The sequence below is a fragment of the Anomaloglossus baeobatrachus genome, chromosome 8, assembly GCF_048569485.1.
Source record: "Anomaloglossus baeobatrachus isolate aAnoBae1 chromosome 8, aAnoBae1.hap1, whole genome shotgun sequence".
Lineage (NCBI taxonomy): Eukaryota > Metazoa > Chordata > Amphibia > Anura > Aromobatidae > Anomaloglossus > Anomaloglossus baeobatrachus.
Window position 1 is genome coordinate 12,133,110 of NC_134360.1, and position 19,249 is coordinate 12,152,358.

Consider the following 19,249-nt stretch of genomic DNA (forward strand, 5'->3'; position numbering starts at 1 on the left):
GATGTATAGCAGAGCATGGGAAAGCTGGGTGCTGAGAGATGTATAGCAGATCATGGGAAAGCTGGGTGCTGAGAGATGTATAGCAGATCATGGGAAAGCTGGGTGCTGAGAGATGTATAGCAGATCATGGGAAAGCTGGGTGCTGAGAGATGTATAGCAGAGCATGGGAAAGCTGGGTGCTGAGAGATGTATAGCAGAGCATGGAAAAGCTGGGTGCTGAGAGATGTACAGCAGAGCATGGGAAAGCTGGGTGCTGAGAGATGTACAGCAGAGCATGGGGAAGCTGGGTGCTGAGAGATGTATAGCAGAGCATGGGAAAGCTGGGTGCTAAGAGATGTATAGCAGAGCATGGGAAAGCTGGGTGCTGAGAGATGTATAGCAGATCATGGGAAAGCTGGGTGCTGAGAGATGTATAGCAGAGCATGGGAAAGCTGGGTGCTGAGAGATGTATATCAGAGCATGGGAAAGCTGGGTGCTGAGAGATGTATAGCAGAGCATGGGAAAGCTGGGTGCTGAGAGATGTATAGCAGAGCATGGGAAAGCTGGGTGCTGAGAGATGTATAGCAGAGCATGGGAAAGCTGGGTGCTGAGAGATGTATAGCAGAGCATGGGAAAGCTGGGTGCTGAGAGAAGATGTATAGCAGAGCATGGGAAAGCTGGGTGCTGAGAGATGTATAGCAGAGCATGGGAAAGCTGGGTGCTGAGAGATGTATAGCAGAGCATGGGAAAGCTGGGTGCTGAGAGATGTATAGCAGAGCATGGGAAAGCTGGGTGCTGAGAGATGTATAGCAGAGCATGGGAAAGCTGGGTGCTGAGAGATGTATAGCAGAGCATGGGAAAGCTGGGTGCTGAGAGATGTATATCAGAGCATGGGAAAGCTGGGTGCTGAGAGATGTATAGCAGAGCATGGGAAAGCTGGGTGCTGAGAGATGTATAGCAGAGCATGGGAAAGCTGGGTGCTGAGAGATGTATAGCAGAGCATGGGAAAGCTGGGTGCTGAGAGATGTATAGCAGAGCATGGGAAAGCTGGGTGCTGAGAGATGTATAGCAGAGCATGGGAAAGCTGGGTGCTGAGAGATGTATAGCAGAGCATGGGAAAGCTGGGTGCTGAGAGATGTATAGCAGAGCATGGGAAAGCTGGGTGCTGAGAGATGTATAGCAGAGCATGGGAAAGAGCCCTTTTCCCTCAGCACAAAACATTCCCATCCCATACTTGTATCTTTTTCCTCCCTCATATATAGTTCTCCAAATACTATAATGGCCCCCACATAGCCTTCCATATAGTATAAAGGGTCCCACATAATCCTTTATATATTAGAATGCACCCCCATAGTCCTCCATGTATTATAATGCATTTCCCATAGTTCTCCATATTTTATACTGCACCACAGTCCCCCATGCTTTATACTGCACCCCCACAGACCATGTGTAAGGTAGCCTCCATAGTCCTCCATATATTATAATGTAGCCCCCATAGTCCTATATGTATTATAATGCAGCCCCATAGACCTCCATGTATAATGCGCTGCTATAGTCTATGTATAAGGTGTCCTTCATGTTTATTATGCAGTCCCATAGACCTCCATGTATCATGCAGCCAGCACCCCCAGGCCTCCATGTATTATGCAGCCAGTCCCACCAGGGCCTCCATGTGTCATGCAGCCAGCCCCACCAGGTGTCATGCAGCCAGCCCCACCAGGGCCTTCATGTGTAATGCAGCCAGCTTCCCCCGGGCCTATATGTGTCATGCAGCCAGCCCCCCCAGGGGCCTCTATGCGTCATGCAGCCAGCCCCCCCAGGGCCTCTATGCGTCATGCAGCCAGCCCCCCCCCAGGGCCTCTATGTGTCATGCAGCCAGCCCCCCCAGGGCCTCTATGTGTCATGCAGCCAGCCCCCCCAGGGCCTCCATGTGTCATGCAGCCAGCCCCCCCCCAGGGCCTCTATGTGTCATGCAACCAGCCCCCCCCCCAGGGCCTCTATGTGTCATGCAGCCAGCCCCCCCCCCAGGGCCTCTATGTGTCATGCAGCCAGCCCCCCCAGGGTCTCCATGTGTCATGCAGCCAGCCCCCCCAGGGCCTCCATGTGTCATGCAGCCAGCTTCCCCAGGACCTCCATGTGTCATGCAGCCGGCCCCCCCAGGGCCTCCATGTGTCATGCAGCCAGCCCCCCCAGGGCCTCCATGTGTCATGCAGCCAGCCCCCCCAGGGCCTCCATGTGTCATGCAGCCAGCCCCCCCAGGGCCTCCATGTGTCATGCAGCCAGCCCCCCCAGGGCCTCCATGTGTCATGCAGCCAGCCCCCCCAGGGCCTCCATGTGTCATGCAGCCAGCCCCCAGGGCTTCTATGTGTAATGCAGCCTGCCAGCCAGCCCCACCAGGGCCTCCATGTATCATGCAGGCAGCTTCCCCGGGCCTATATGTGTCATGCAGCCAGCCCCCCCCCCCAGGGCCTCTATGTGTCATGCAGCCAGCCCCCCCCCCCAGGGCCTCTATGTGTCATGCAGCCAGCCCCCCCTCCCCCCAGGGCCTCTATGTGTCATGCAGCCAGCCCCCCCAGGGCCTCTATGTGTCATGCAGCCAGCCCCCCCAGGGCCTCCATGTGTCATGCAGCCAGCCCCACCAGGGCCTCTATGTGTCATGCAGCCAGCCCCCCCAGGGCCTCCATGTGTCATGCAGCCAGCCCCCAGGGCTTCTATGTGTAATGCAGCCTGCCAGCCAGCCCCCCCAGGGCCTCCATGTATCATGCAGCCAGCACCCCCAGGCCTCCATGTATTATGCAGCCAGTCCCACCAGGGCCTCCATGTGTCATGCAGCCAGCCCCACCAGGTGTCATGCAGCCAGCCCCACCAGGGCCTTCATGTGTAATGCAGCCAGCTTCCCCCGGGCCTATATGTGTCATGCAGCCAGCCCCCCCAGGGCCTCTATGCGTCATGCAGCCAGCCCCCCTAGGGCCTCTATGCGTCATGCAGCCAGCCCCCCCCCAGGGCCTCTATGTGTCATGCAGCCAGCCCCCCCAGGGCCTCTATGTGTCATGCAGCCAGCCCCCCCAGGGCCTCCATGTGTCATGCAGCCAGCCCCCCCCCCCCCAGGGCCTCTATGTGTCATGCAGCCAGCCCCCCCCCAGGGCCTCTATGTGTCATGCAGCCAGCCCCCCCCCCAGGGCCTCTATGTGTCATGCAGCCAGCCCCCCCAGGGTCTCCATGTGTCATGCAGCCAGCCCCCCCAGGGCCTCCATGTGTCATGCAGCCAGCTTCCCCAGGACCTCCATGTGTCATGCAGCCGGCCCCCCCAGGGCCTCCATGTGTCATGCAGCCAGCCCCCCCAGGGCCTCCATGTGTCATGCAGCCAGCCCCCCCAGGGCCTCCATGTGTCATGCAGCCAGCCCCCCCAGGGCCTCCATGTGTCATGCAGCCAGCCCCCCCAGGGCCTCCATGTGTCATGCAGCCAGCCCCCCCAGGGCCTCCATGTGTCATGCAGCCTGCCAGCCAGCCCCACCAGGGCCTCCATGTATCATGCAGGCAGCTTCCCCGGGCCTATATGTGTCATGCAGCCAGCCCCCCCCCCCAGGGCCTCTATGTGTCATGCAGCCAGCCCCCCCCCCCCCAGGGCCTCTATGTGTCATGCAGCCAGCCCCCCCTCCCCCCAGGGCCTCTATGTGTCATGCAGCCAGCCCCCCCAGGGCCTCTATGTGTCATGCAGCCAGCCCCCCCAGGGCCTCCATGTGTCATGCAGCCAGCCCCACCAGGGCCTCTATGTGTCATGCAGCCAGCCCCCCCAGGGCCTCCATGTGTCATGCAGCCAGCCCCCAGGGCTTCTATGTGTAATGCAGCCTGCCAGCCAGCCCCCCCAGGGCCTCCATGTGTCATGCAGCCAGCCCCCAGGGCTTCTATGTGTAATGCAGCCTGCCAGCCAGCCCCCCCAGGGCCTCCATGTGTCATGCAGCCAGCCCCCCCAGGGCCTCCATGTGTCATGCAGCCAGCCCCCCCAGGGCCTCCATGTGTCATGCAGCCAGCCCCCCCAGGGTCTCCATGTGTCATGTAGCCAGCCCCCCCCAGGGCCTCCATGTGTTATGCAGCCAGCCCCCCCAGGGCCTCCATGTGTCATGCAGCCAGCCCCCAGGGCTTCTGTGTGTAATGCAGCCTGCCAGCCAGCCCCACCAGGGTCTCCATGTGTCATGCAGGCAGCTTCCCCGGGCCTATATGTGTCATGCAGCCAGCCCCCCCCCCCCAGGGCCTCTATGTGTCATGCAGCCAGCCCCCAGGGCTTCTATGTGTAATGCAGCCTGCCAGCCAGCCCCACCAGGGCCTCCATGTATCATGCAGGCAGCTTCCCCGGGCCTATATGTGTCATGCAGCCAGCCCCCCCAGGGCCTCCATGTGTCATGCAGCCAGCCCCCCCAGGGCCTCCATGTGTCATGCAGCCAGCCCCCCCAGGGCCTCCATGTGTCATGCAGCCAGCCCCCCCAGGGCTCCATGTGTCATGCAGCCAGCCCCCCCAGGGCCTCCATGTGTCATGCAGCCAGCCCCCCCAGGGCCTCCATGTGTCATGCAGCCAGCCCCCAGGGCTTCTATGTGTAATGCAGCCTGCCAGCCCCACCAGGGCCTCCATGTGTCATGCAGCCAGCCCCCAGGGCTTCTATGTGTAATGCAGCCTGCCAGCCAGCCCCACCAGGGCCTCCATGTGTCATGCAAGCAGCTTCCCCGGGCCTATATGTGTCATGCAGCCAGCTTCCCCGGGCCTATATGTGTCATGCAGCCAGCAAAATAAAAAAACAAGTACCTCTCAGCTCCTTCTGACTCCTGCGACTGCGGTAGTTACGCCCCTGCCCCCATATGTCACACACTCTGCTCCCTATACAACCTGCACTCCCCCATATCACACACACACCCTGACCCACATATCTCACCCTGCCCGTACCCCAACTTACCCCTCTCTCAAACACTCTGCACCCCTTCACATGCTTCTGTCACAGTCTGCAGCCCTCATATGCCCCTCACCCTGCAGCCCCTCCCCTCATGTCCCCTCTTTTCTCATTACCACTCATGTGTTCTAAGTATCTTCTCCTGCTTTCTCCCCGGCCTCCTGTGTCTCCTCCCACACAGTCACATGGGCGTGACGTCATCGCAGGTCCTGGTAGGGATGGTTTCCGTCTGCCGTGCAGGAGCACATCTCCTCTGCAGCAGGTCAGACACGCCTGGTGGCCTCTCCAGGTCAGGGGCCCCTCTGCCCCCTGCAGACACTGGGCCCCCCTGACTCACAGGCCGGCCCCCTAACGGTCGCGCAGTCGGCCACTACATAGTGGCACTACACATAGGGGCCCGGCAGCCGGCTCTACAGAGCGGCTGCCGGGCCCCTATAACCCTGCGGGCCCGGTCGCAGTGGCGACCTCTGCGACCGCGATCGTTACACCCCTGCCAATCATCTCTAATATGCAGCTTGCCCTTTTAAATCATGTGACAGGTTCCTACTTACGTCTCTGTGCACATGTTAAAGTATTTGCAGCAGATTTTTCACCTGCATAAAGCAGAGTGATGGCAGGGATAACGCTGCGTGAAATATTCCCATTTTCGCCGTGTTTTTATTGCATTTTTTTATGCCTTTTTTTCCAATTTACTTGAACAAGTGAAGAAGACTGCAATAATTGACAAGCTGCAGATTTTAAAAAATTGGTTTCATGAAGGAAAAAAAATAAGCAGAAATCTCGGTCACTTTGATGGTAGTATATAATGTTGCGGGTTTTTTCCCCTTGGTAAAAAGCACGGAGGGAAAAAATCCTGTGAAAATGTGAATAATTGGCCACAGACCAACCCATGGACACTGGCCAGAATTTGAACCCAGTACCTCTCACGCTCCAAGCGAGAAACCTACCACTTGACCAATGAAGGAAAGTGTGAACAAGCCTGAACAATCACTATTTTTCCAACCAAGGTGTCAGTGAGTAGTGGGGTGCAGTGGTAGCATTCGTGAGTAGACTCTGGTGGCCTGGCAGAGCTTGAGGGCTATTGTGAGCTACTTCCGGTGCTAACAGTAACCAGAATACAATGTCTGGACAATGGATGTATAAAAGGTGTTTCCCGTAGGAAATGGCCCATTTGTAATCAGATTTTCTCATTTCGCTTCCAGGTTCGTATATTCACGTACTTGATTGGAAGAGAAGCTGCTTTTGCAGACAACCTTAAATGGATGGCCTGCGCCAATAAGGGTGAGTGTCAACAACTCTGGAGCTTTTTGCTGTTTGAAGCTGATTTCTACTGTTGAGCTCCTAAATAATTCCTATAATTGATGTGGTTAATAGATTCTGTTCCTTTACTACAAAAAAAACCCAACAAATGATACATTTTCAGGATATGTTCACACAGGGTGACATAGCAATTCTACACCAAAACATTGGGGTGTTGGTGCCTTTTTTCTGCTAATTGTCCACTGAAAAATTAGGAAAATATGATAATGACCTACCTGCTGCTCTGACGGTCTCTGTACAACCAGGCAATGATGATTTGTCCCATGTTAGGGCCACGACCTGTGATTGGCTAGAGTGGTCACATGGAACAAGACCGCTACAGAGACCAGCAGAGGACTAGCTAGAGTAGGGAAGTATGGAGAGGTGGGTGAATCTTCCGAAATTTGTTTTAGGCCGACTCACTTGCGATGCTTCAGTACAAATAAAATTTGGTCCATTGAAAATGTCCAGATTACCGTAAAAACACAATTATTATTATTCTTCGAGGTCATAATAAATGAAGGGAAGGGAATGGGAATAGTATAAAAACACATTATACTCACCTAATTTAGGTCCTCACTTGACTCCCTCCACCGCTTCCCCTACCCTCTATGCATGTCTTCAATTTTCCGATCCTGAGGCTCCCTTGATCACGTGCTTTGTGCTCCCACACGTAAAAGAAGTGGAATCAGCATAAAGAGTCAAGCCCGATCTCAGGAGAGGAAACTATAAATGTTGTTATTTTAATTCCTTTCTGGACCACAAAAGAAGCCAACGAAAATGGGGATGTGCCGTCAACTGGAGCCAGCCAACATTTTGCCAAATTCATGAGAATAGAATTGCAAAAGTGTACAGTTCATGAGAATGCAAAATTTGGGTTTATTTAGGGAATCAATTAATCTATACAACTATAATGTTTTCTTTGTTTTAAACTTCAAGTTGTTTTGGCCTCCTTCTGGTTCTCATAGACTTGTATTGAGAGCTTGTGACGTAACTTTTGACTTCCAGCCACTAAGAAGTTGTGGTTGTGATGACTCAGCATCATTAAGTAATATGTGCCACTTGTGTGGGGTGAACTATTATTAATTATGCCATACGTATTGTTCCTTTGTTCGGTGAGTCAACGAACATGGGCCATTGTATCATGTAGGTCAGTCCATTGCCCTTTTTATATGCTAGTTAGTTGAATGCCTGCGGATTGTCAACTGAGCTGTGGTGTACTAGTCTGTGTCATCTGAAAGACAATTGGACTGGTGAAAAATGAGTAAACAGCCATAATTATCTTCCCGCAATCCTGTGGAACACAATGCCCTGAAATGGGAACTGAGAGATAAAAAAAGGGGCCTGCTCCTATCACTGGTGATTTTTACAGGACTTCAGCTTAGGAACCATGGTTCCAGATAATGTGTAACAGAACTGCTCCACTTCCCAACACTGAGTCCACAAATTCGTTTGGAGAACCCTGGTTTGGACAATCCAGTCACCTGACCACATACTTTGCTGTGCTCGGTTAGCTTTCGAAGCTTGCAGCTTAGTTGGTACCCACCAAACGTAGGGTACTGGGATAGTGGTATCCAACATAGAAAAGAAAAGCAGCACAGTTTACTATAGAGGAACAGGACATATCAAAGGGCATGGTAAAGATTGAGGCCAGCTCCTGATCAGTACAATCCAAGTTAGAAAAAAGCCAGGATCCAACAATGATCTTCAAAAAATATTTATTCTGTAAATTTAAAACAAACTCTATCTGGTCTACACGTTTCGAGCAGAAGTGCTCTTAATCATGACAATTCTGCTTGAAAAGCGTAGACTGGACAGAGTCTATGTTTTAAATTGATGGAATAAATAAAGCGAAGGTTTTTATGAAGATCATTGGAGGATGCTGGCTCTTTTCTAATTAGGATTGTGCTGGGATAGTGGCCCTTGATGCCCTGAAGATGCAGAGGTTCTAATACTTGGCGGTTAACGGAAGGGTGAGACTCTGTCACTTGCACCATCTTGTGTCCATCCTGGGAATGTACTTTATATTATTGTCTGTTGAGAACCTAATAAAGTCTTACCGGAGTGTGGTACCCTCACCCTGTGTTGTCTGAGTAGTGATCTGCTCATGGGTAAGGAGTACAGGCATGGATGAGCACCAGTCCATATGGTCTTTCTAAAGATAGCCAGGCCCTCGGACAAGAGCACCCCTTACCCTCGAGTCCCCATAGCGGTCAGAAGAGGGTAGTCATAGGACTGCAGTGGCGGACAGCCGATGATAAGTATAAGAATGGGGACTGGAGACCACTCCTGTGCTCAAAACAAAGGAAAAATGCAGGAGTGGTGCTTTAATTTAAGTTTAAAGGGGCACGCACTGTATCTTTATCACAATTATGTTGGGGACATGATTTTCTAGCAGTTAATAATATATAATTATTATTACAGCCTTTCCTCATGGCCGGAACTGCTCTCCTGCTTTCAAAAAGTCTGCCGATAGAGAGACGTGTGACCAGACCTGTCCGTCAGCCTCCTCCATGTGAAATGTTTTCCAGTAGGAGGAGGCTGTTAGACAGGTCCGATCACATGTTGGTAAAGGTGCTCATAATAAAGTGAGGCAACATTTCACATTTTGCTTTGGGGCCCAACAGCTACTTGTTGTTACGACCCTGACAGCAATTTTTTTGTTGCATACAGATGTGATGCCCTGGACTAGCCAGGTAGTCACAGACACAACACCACGCACACCCCTTTCCCGGATAGGTGACAACAGTCACACTAAAATCCTTGTTGCCTCCCTCCAGGGTCTGATGTCCACACCAGGTGGGGCAGAGCCAGGCGGTTGACTCCGCCCACCAAGGAGTTCACAGGCCTGGAAGCGGGAAAACACAACAAACAGTCAGTCAGTCAGAGAGTTGAGTTGAGCAGTGGAGGAGAGTGGAGCTCAGGAGTGAAGAGGGAAGGTCAAGGGCAGACCTGGGACCAGGCCTGCCACGGACTGTTTAGGTGTCTGGGTCGGAGCCCAGGCACCTCCAGCAAGGTCGGCAGACGGTGGTGGCCGTCTGCAGGAGTTGGTGTACGGTCGGTGGTACCATAGGACCGGAGTCGGGCGTTGGCCCGCTGGTACCGAACCAGGGAGCCACTTGGAGCCAAGCACCAGGCAGGGTACTCAGACCCCGACTAGGCTAGAAGCCGCCCTGATAGTTAAATTTACTGATTGCGGTCTGGACCTCAGGGGTTCATTCCCACCCAAGTCCCGACTGACGGCAACAGCCCAACCATCCCGGATAAGTGCCACCGCCAAAGACAAGAGATCCAAAGAGCCAGTGCCTGCGGGCAAACGGGCTCCTACAACACTTACACGTCGGGGAGCAGACTACCAGTGTCCAGGCATGGGAGTCATTCACAACATAACATCGGTGCAAGGGAAACGACAGCCGCCACCAACCCATCCAGGGGGGACACCGCAGCCGGCTGTGGGCCGCGTCCAGTCTACCGTTTGGTTTACCAGAGACTCCGTTATCTTGTGTCAGAGTGAGTACAACAGTGCCGTCAGGCACCGCACCGCGACCCTGCACCGCAACCCTGCACCCTGGTCCTCACATTCCCGCGGGCCCCCGGGACCATCGCCCCCTGCCCACGTAGGGGTTAACACCGAGCTGCATAACACCATCCCTGGGAGGCCTAGTCAACGGCAGCGGTGGTGTCCACCATACAATCACCACAACCTGTGGGTGGCGTCACGAACTTTACCAATTCCAACAAACAATCACCCAAACCCCTGGGTGCACCGCCACTACTCCCTTCAGAGCGACGTGACCCCCGGGTCCGTGAGAGCCTAGAGCCACCACCCGCAGTACACGAGCATGGATCCGAGCGGCTCGGCAGCCGCAGCCGAGGCTGCGGGTCGGTACACAGAGGTGACCAAAACTGTACCATTGCATCATAATCACAATGCAATTGCAAACTCCTTGACGCGCAATTGATGCATGTGACCTTTTTTCTTATCCCTTCTTTACCGATGACGTTCCCCTTAAATACATTTCTGATGGATTCAATTTCAATCAATCCGGTTCAAGGTTTCGCGTCCCCACCGCTCTTCCACGTTCCTGCAGTGCGGTAGTTCTGCGATCCTCGCATCAATCATCTACGTGTCGTATCCTCCATCCTGTCGTCTATAGTGAACTCGGGCTTGTACTGTATCTCAGGGGATGGCAAGAAATTAAAGCAAATCTAATCTCTAACTCTGCCCAGCAGTTCAGGCTTTTATCCATGAGTGGGTTGGCCGAACATGCGGCATTTAAAGAGGTCACTGGTCCTAAAATCAATTTTCCTCGAGGATCATTTCTTTCTCGAGTGCACAATGCACAGTGGTTTGCAGAATTTCCAGCTCAGTGATATGTGGACAGCTCTGCCCTTGTGCCTGGTATAGATCATCGGGGAGCCCGTGCCCTCCGTGCGGATATTTCTAATGCTCCAGCTCGTAATGTGAAATTTGTAAGCCCTTCTTCTCACGTCCTCCATTACATTTGATGCAGAAGTAGGACATATCTTGTGGGAGAGGGTGTTTAATGACGCATGCCGACAGCCCATTTTAAATACATTAGAACAATCAAGTTCCTGAAATCCCATCGGAGAAGCTTGTGAAATCGACATTACATTTTCCTGATGCGCTGTAAGCAAGTATACTTTTTGAAAGTTAAATGACAAGATTAGGAAATTTGATCAGATTAATTGGTTGTCCGACCCTGAGGATGATTAGCACAGGACAGCCATTGTCTAATCATCGTATACACTTCATTTTCGATCATCATGTCTTTTACGCCAACAGACAAAAGTTGGTTTGTAAGTAGCAAATTCCCTTGTGTAAACAGAGGACATATTATAAACTGGAGATGACTTGAGCAAGTCGATTCCAAAGAGCAAATCTAATTTGTTACACATGTCACAAAAATCTAAAGTATCTGCCAGAATTCAAATTGTTTGCAATTTGATTCACTTGAATCCAGCTCTTTTAAGGGATTAAAGAAGCACTTCCATCACAGTTTTTATCCTGTTATTATATTGCAGTAATCATATTATTTAGCACTGTGTACTTACAATTGCTCATTTTGCCTTTCTGCCCAGTTAATTCTTCTCTTTTCTCTGCTCCATTTATAAATAGGATGTCATGGTTCAGCTGTGCAGAGCATCTGGTGATGCTCTGCAATACTGTTCTACACTACAAAGCTAGGAGTTACATGTTTCCTTTGTGCAGAGCATTTTGCATTTGGATATGCTCTGCTGTATTTCTTTAAGTACTTGACTTGCTGACAGGTTTTTTTAACAGCACAGGTTTACATTCTGGTTCTGGGAGGTACTTATTCAGGTGTTCCTTGTTCCTGGTAATTGCTATGTTTAATTACTGAGCATGCTTTCTGAGAACCTAAGCAGTCATACTCTCTGGTTCTGCAGCTGTGCTCTTGGCTCCTTTTTGTGTTCTGATCTAGGCTTCTTGACCCCAGACTGTTTACTGACTCCTCTCTGCCCGCTCCCTATTGCAATTGCAATTAGTTCATTAAACAGTTAATCTCCTCCCTGGTATAGCCTATTTTTGTGCAGCGCCCGGACACCACTATTTTTCTTTTTAATCCATTGTCGCTCCCTATTCTTGTCACTACCTCCTGGCTTCTGACCTTGGACCATTACCTGACCACGTCTCTGTCTGCTCTCTGAATCAAATATGTACTTTTCTGGAATTCTGACCCTCTGCCTGTAACTTAACTGTGTATCTGCTTACTCCCTGAATCCTGTTGTGTTCTTCTGTTTTCTGACCCCAGCTTGTCTGACTACTCGTCTGTCTATACTGTCCATAAGTAGTGACTAGCATCACACAGGAAGTCTATTTTCCCTGCATAAATCATTTCCCTCTTCAACTGCAGACCCAGCTGCTTTGCTTCTCCCCTCTGCCACGGAATTTTGCAGTTATGATTCATGCAGGGAAAGTGACTTCCAGTTCCTACATAAAGCTTAGAAGGATTCAGCAAGTCTGTTTCTAACCATATGATGTCATAGACTGAATGGAAAAGAGAAGAATTAACTGGGCAGAAAGGCAAAATGAGCAATTGCAAGGTCACAGTAGTACAGAATATGATAATTGCAATATACTAAGAGGATAAAAACTGTGATGGGAGTTTTTCTTTAATTATCTTACCTCTTACCTGTATCACCATCTTCACACCCAGTTCTCCACTAGATTCCTTGCTTTGGCTCCGGTGCATTCAGCAGTCTTCACACTGTCATTCCATATATAACATAGCTTGAAATCCACCACTGGAAGACTCAGGTCACTTCTTTTGGCCACTTCTTAACTTTCAAAGCACTAAGTTCTTAAAAGACGAGAAAAGAGATAGAACATAATCACAGCAAGTTGTTTTTAAATTGCTGTGCGTATGTCCATCATTTTTGGAGATTTTTTGTTTTTTTTTCAGGTGGGTTCTCTGCAGAATCCACCTTAATAAAACGTGGTGTGTACATCGCCTTATCCAGAAGACTTTGCTCTTTTAAGTCAAAATATTTTTATTTATGGGACTAAAGGATTTTTTTTCCAAACCGCGCATTGACTATATGTTGCGCGTAATGATGCACTGCTTGTTTATTTATGACAAGGGAATGCTTGTATCTCATATTCTGGTTTTATATTTTGTTTGTGTTTTTACTCCAGGCTTTTTCACCCAAATATCCACTTTAGCTGATGTACAAGAGAATGTGATGGCGTATCTCCATGTCCTGAGCAGACCGAAGGTCATTGACCAGGAGCACGATGTAGTGTGGACGGAAGCGTATGTGGATAACACGGTAAGTATGAGCCGCATGTTCTATACAGGTCACAAATTATTACCATCCAGACGTTTCATATCATTGGCGACAGTCTCAAAACTAACAACTCTAAGATCGCGTTCACACATAATATAAATGATTAGTGTTCTTCTACTGATTTTTCTGCAGGTGTCCACACCAGCAATCTTTTCTGATTATTGCATTTTGAAGATTTTTTTTTATGCATTTTCCTTTTATTTTATGTTTTTAGCTCTGGTTTGAAATGGAATTTTTTCACAATTTGTTTTAGAACAGGAAATCTCCTTCTCAATTACCCATGTACAATAAAAACAGTTTATGCCATTGGTGGACACAGACAGAAAAGGACCCCTGTGCTAGAACAATATATAGGCCCCTGTGCAAGGACACTATACTATATGTGCCACTGTGCAAGGAGACTATATGGGCCCCTGTGCAAGGAGACTATATGGGCCCCTGTGCAAGGACAGCATATGGGCCCCTGTGCAAGGACAATATATGGCCCCTGTGCAAGAGCAATATATGGGCCCCTGTGCAAGAGCATTATATGGGCCCCTGTGCAAGGACAGTATATGGGCCCCTGTGCAAGGACAATATATGGGCCCCTGTGCAAGAACAATATATGGGCCCCTGTGCAAGAGCAATATATGGGCCCTTGTGCAAGAGCAATATATGGGCCCCTGTGTAAGGACAGTATATGGCCCCTGTGCAAGAATAATATATGGGCCCCTGTGTAAGGACAGTATATGGCCCCTGTGCAAGAACAATATATGAGCCTCTGTGCAAGAACAATATATGGCCTCTTTGCAGCCAAAGAATTCATCAAAATGCACAATTCCACCTCCTTTGGAGGTATAAGTGTGGAACTAATTTTCGTCTGAAGGAAGTGATAGCGGAGCGGTCACTGATTAGCCTCAGGGCTTACATGACATAAAAATATCACGGGAGCCCCAGGAGAAGCAGTGCTGACATCACTGGAACAGTGCAGGCATTAATGTGAGTGCAGGCTGGTATTATTTTACATGGGAGATTATAGTGTTTGCAAAGAGGTTGTCTGAATAGTGGATGACCCTTTTCATGCGTTTTTAAAGTGCATTTTTTTCAGACTTTCCATACAACATTGGGAAGGAGTTTTCTTGAAATCGCATCTACTTTGCTTAGACGGAAAAAAAACATTTACACTACGTGGCAACATGGTATTAAGTTTTTTTCATGAAAACATTTTTCAAAATTTTTTATTCAATTGACAAATTTGTGTTTATTTTTATGCCACATTGTATTATTGTATTTATTTAGCCTTTTATTACATTAATAAACATATATACCAGAACAAAATATCTGCCTGCAAAAAAGAGCTCTAAAAATATCATCCTAACACTGGATTTTTCAGGACAATGTATATGAACATGAAGAAACAAGAAGTCATTTTATTCCAGATTTCATTCCAGTTCTTACATTTATTGGAGTTTCCTAACCTGAAGGGGTTAATGGATTTCTAACATTTAAATGTTTATTCTGCTGTATTTATAGATGCCATATAGAACGCCATAATGATTCAATTTTGATGATTTTATATATGAATTTATATTCACGACTTTAGGTCCCCCCCCAAAAAAAATAATATATATTTTTTATCATAGATTTAAATTTATTTTGTATTCATTAATATCCCAATTAATTATTTTGGCTGCATGTGAAAGTCGTTACAAATCAAATACACATATACTGAGAGTCATATATCTCCAACTGAAATGATTAAAAATACTAATGTCACAGGAATAAAAAGTTCAAGTCATTTCCAACTTTATTTGCCCTCTTATGTCATAGATTGTGCCATTGGAGTCTGATGATTTCATAGGTGTTATTATAAAGGGTTGTCTCAGTGATATTAGTATTGTGCATCTATCAAGGAACAATTCTTATGATAATATTTATTCAATGTATTTGTTTATTTTTATGAATATTATATTAAACATTCTTTTTTATTCCAAATTTGTCAATATAAATGGCACAAAAAGGCGCTAAAATAACATTTTCCTTTTTACTCTGACATGATATGTAACTTTCATCTCTTTGGCAGAGGCGGAACTGTCACATCTATAGTAGCCCAAGTTACAAGAGAACATATAATACATATGAACTGTAAAAAAAAATTTAAAAACTGTCTGCAGAGCTGTGTATGGATATGTGTATATATATATATATATATATATATATATATACAGTTAGGTCCAGAAATATTTGGACAATGACACAATTTTCGCGAGTTGGGCTCTGCATGCCACCACATTGGATTTGAAATGAAATCTCTTCAACAGAATTCAAGTGCAGATTGTAACGTGTAATTTGAAGGTTTGAACAAAAATATCTGATAGAAATTGTAGGAATTGTCACATTTCTTTACAAACACTCCACATTTTAGGAGGTCAAAAGTAATTGGACAAATAAACCAAACCCAAACAAAATATTTTTATTTTCAATATTTTGTTGCGAATCCTCTGGAGGCAATCACTGCCTTAAGTCTGGAACCCATGGACATCACCAAACGCTGGGTTTCCTCCTTCTTAATGCTTTGCCAGGCCTTTACAGCCGCAGCCTTCAGGTCTTGCTTGTTTGTGGGTCTTTCTGTCTTAAGTCTGGATTTGAGCAAGTGAAATGCATGCTCAATTGGGTTAAGATCGGGTGATTGACTTGGCCATTGCAGAATGTTCCACTTTTTTGCACTCATGAACTCCTGGGTAGCTTTGGCTGTATGCTTGGGGTCATTGTCCATCTGTACTATGAAGCGCCGTCCGATCAACTTTGTGGCATTTGGCTGAATCTGGGCTGAAAGTATATCCCGGTACACTTCAGAATTCATCCGGCTACTCTTGTCTGCTGTTATGTCATCAATAAACACAAGTGACCCAGTGCCATTGAAAGCCATGCATGCCCATGCCATCACGTTGCCTCCACCATGTTTTACAGAGGATGTAGTGTGCCTTGGATCATGTGCCGTTCCCTTTCTTCTCCAAACTTTTTTCTTCCCATCATTCTGGTACAGGTTGATCTTTGTCTCATCTGTCAATAGAATACTTTTCCAGAACTGAGCTGGCTTCATGAGGTGTTTTTCAGCAAATGTAACTCTGGCCTGTCTATTTTTGGAATTGATGAATGGTTTGCATCTAGATGTGAACCCTTTGTATTGACTTTCATGGAGTCTTCTCTTTACTGTTGACTTAGAGACAGATACACCTACTTCACTGAGAGTGTTCTGGACTTCAGTTGATGTTGTGAATGGGTTCTTCTTCACCAAAGAAAGTATGCGGCGATCATCCACCACTGTTGTCATCCGTGGACGCCCAGGCCTTTTTGAGTTCCCAAGCTCACCAGTCAATTCCTTTTTTCTCAGAATGTACCCGACTGTTGATTTTGCTACTCCAAGCATGTCTGCTATCTCTCTGATGGATTTTTTCTTTTTTTTCAGCCTCAGGATGTTCTGCTTCACCTCAATTGAGAGTTCCTTAGACCGCATGTTGTCTGGTCACAGCAACAGCTTCCAAATGCAAAACCACACACCTGTAATCAACCCCAGACCTTTTAACTACTTCATTGATTACAGGTTAACGAGGGAGACGCCTTCAGAGTTAATTGCAGCCCTTAGAGTCCCTTGTCCAATTACTTTTGGTCCCATGAAAAAGAGGAGGCTATGCATTACAGAGCTATGATTCCTAAACCCTTTCTCCGATTTGGATGTGAAAACTCTCATATTGCAGCTGGAAGTGTGCACTTTCAGCCCACATTATATATAGAATTGTATTTCTGAACATGTTTTTGTAAACAGCTAAAATAACAAAACTTGTGTCACTGTCCAAATATTTCTGGACCTAACTGTATATATACACGGTATACATGCACACTGTATAGTATATATATATGTATATATATGCTGTGTATATATATATATATATATATATATATATATATGTATATATATATATATATATATATATATATATATATATATATATATATATACACTGTGTACATATATATATATATATACACACACACACACACTGTATACTATATATATATATATATATATATATATATATATATATATATATATATATATATATACACACCGTAGTATATATATCTCAACATCCATATTTATATGTGATCAAAATAATCCGAAAAAACATTTTTAACAAAATAATGGAAAACTAAAACTCGCCCTCCGAGGAAGCCCAACGCGAAACGCGCGTCGGGGCCGGTAATTGTTTACATTCCTGAGGCAGGATTACATGGATAAGTTGGATCATTACACTTATTTATTCTTTTCATATATTTGTGGTACTGGACTGCCCCCTAATGGCCGTGGGTAGTTACCACAGGCCCTATCACTATTAATTGTGTCCTACTGGGTTATGTGCAATACTAATATTTATGTTAATTACTGCATCGGTTTTTGCACATTTAGTTAGTCCAAGTACTACAGGTATTTGTTAGATTTATGAAAATCTCTTGATCCATAGTGTATACCCCATCCGTACCGTGTCCTCAAGGTTTTGTTTACAATTTCTTTCTGCACTTCATATCCCCCCCATTTTTGTTATACATATCAATTGATGTTTATATATATATATATATATATATATATATATTTTACTTTTTGCATAATAAAAATTATTCAGGATTAATATGGATTTTGACTCCATTTTTTCTGAGGTCTATCCATATATATATACTGTATATATGTGGATGTTGAGTGGTTTACATGTGGTTAACTACAAGGATCAGTAGCAACTAATCAAACTATGAGAAGATGGACTAGTCATATTATGGTGGAGAGATAGGAAGAATTTACTCTCTACACCTATCCAGCAACATAAAACTTCTTGATTATTTCTACTTTTAAAACATGCGGAGAAAATACAGGACACTGACGCGTTTCGGACTTGCTTTTTAAGTACACAACGCGTCAGTGTCCTGCATTTTCTCCACATGTTTTGAAGGTTGGAATAAAGAAGAAGTTTTATATATATTGGTGCTGGATATGTAAATTTCGTCCTGTATTAAACGCATACAATATATTAATCTTTAGGTCAGAATATGCCACAAGTTTTGGAGAAAACCTGCACGTGTTCATGAGAGTTATAAATTTAGTGTTCTAACCTCAGAAGAGTCGAAAACAAATTATTTGTTGGCATGCAGCTTTAAATAAATTTGGCAAGTTTAATATATATATATATATATATAGATAGATAGATAGATAGATATAGATATATATGTATTGCTGTCTTAAGGAGTAATTGTCATTTTAATTCTTATTCCATAAGTCAATAGTACATGTGAGAATAATAAACTTAGTATTATATCTTATAGGTAAAATCTGCTTCTTTCTCCTCCTTGACTGATTGTCAATTTTCAAAATTCTTAATTCACATTTAAAATCTGTATTTAGTAAATTCAGATTATTCAATTACGGAGATAGAATTTTATCAGTAGCAACTTTTATTTTCTATGTAGCGGAGAGAAGGGAGGAGGATGGAAAAGCTGGCGGCACAGCTCCCCTCCTCCTCCTCCCTTCTATATAGAATCTCAGTAATGTAACAATCTGTCTTCGCTGAATACAAATTTTAATCGTGAATTGAGAATTTTGAGACTGAATGATCAGATTTGGCAGAAAATGAAGCAGATTTCTCTTATAAAATATATTACAAAGTTTCTCATTTTCACTTGTACTATTGGTTTATGAAACATAAAGTGTAATGATGGTTACAGTTTATTCACCAGTCCTGATAGATCTGGCCTCTATGTAATACATTTCATGAATTATCTCGGATGTAGCAGTCACACGCTGGACGTAAACGCCCAGTACTGCATAAAAAGATGCCAGTATTATGTATACCATATAGCGTATATATAGTATATAGCGGCGGAGGGAATGGAGAAATATTTTTTCAATGGAGCCCATAAGTTTTAGGTTATTTGTTTATAAAATACCTTTACTTACAATTAAATAATTAACGCACTGGCCATCTTATCACTTTTCAACTAAAAAACAATTTTTAAGCTTGGATAAGACATCACCACTGCCCGCCGCCGGCTCCACACTGCCCACCGCCCACTGCACACTGCCCACCGCCCACTGCCCACTGCACACTGCCCACTGCACATTGCCTACCGCCCACCGCCCGCTGCACACTGCCCACCACCCGCTGCACACTGTC

The 19,249-nt window shown here is 46.3% G+C and overlaps 1 protein-coding gene across 1 annotated transcript in view; it reads left to right on the forward strand.

Moving 5' to 3' along the window:
* The window catches only part of CACNA2D3 (calcium voltage-gated channel auxiliary subunit alpha2delta 3), a 1,156,773-nt gene that overhangs the window by 627,736 nt on the left and 509,788 nt on the right, over window positions 1-19,249 (forward strand). Inside the window, exons 12-13 of the mRNA XM_075321303.1 lie at window positions 6,122-6,200; window positions 12,898-13,031. Coding sequence (XP_075177418.1) covers window positions 6,122-6,200; window positions 12,898-13,031 — 213 coding nt within the window. The remainder of the gene's footprint in view (window positions 1-6,121; window positions 6,201-12,897; window positions 13,032-19,249) is intronic.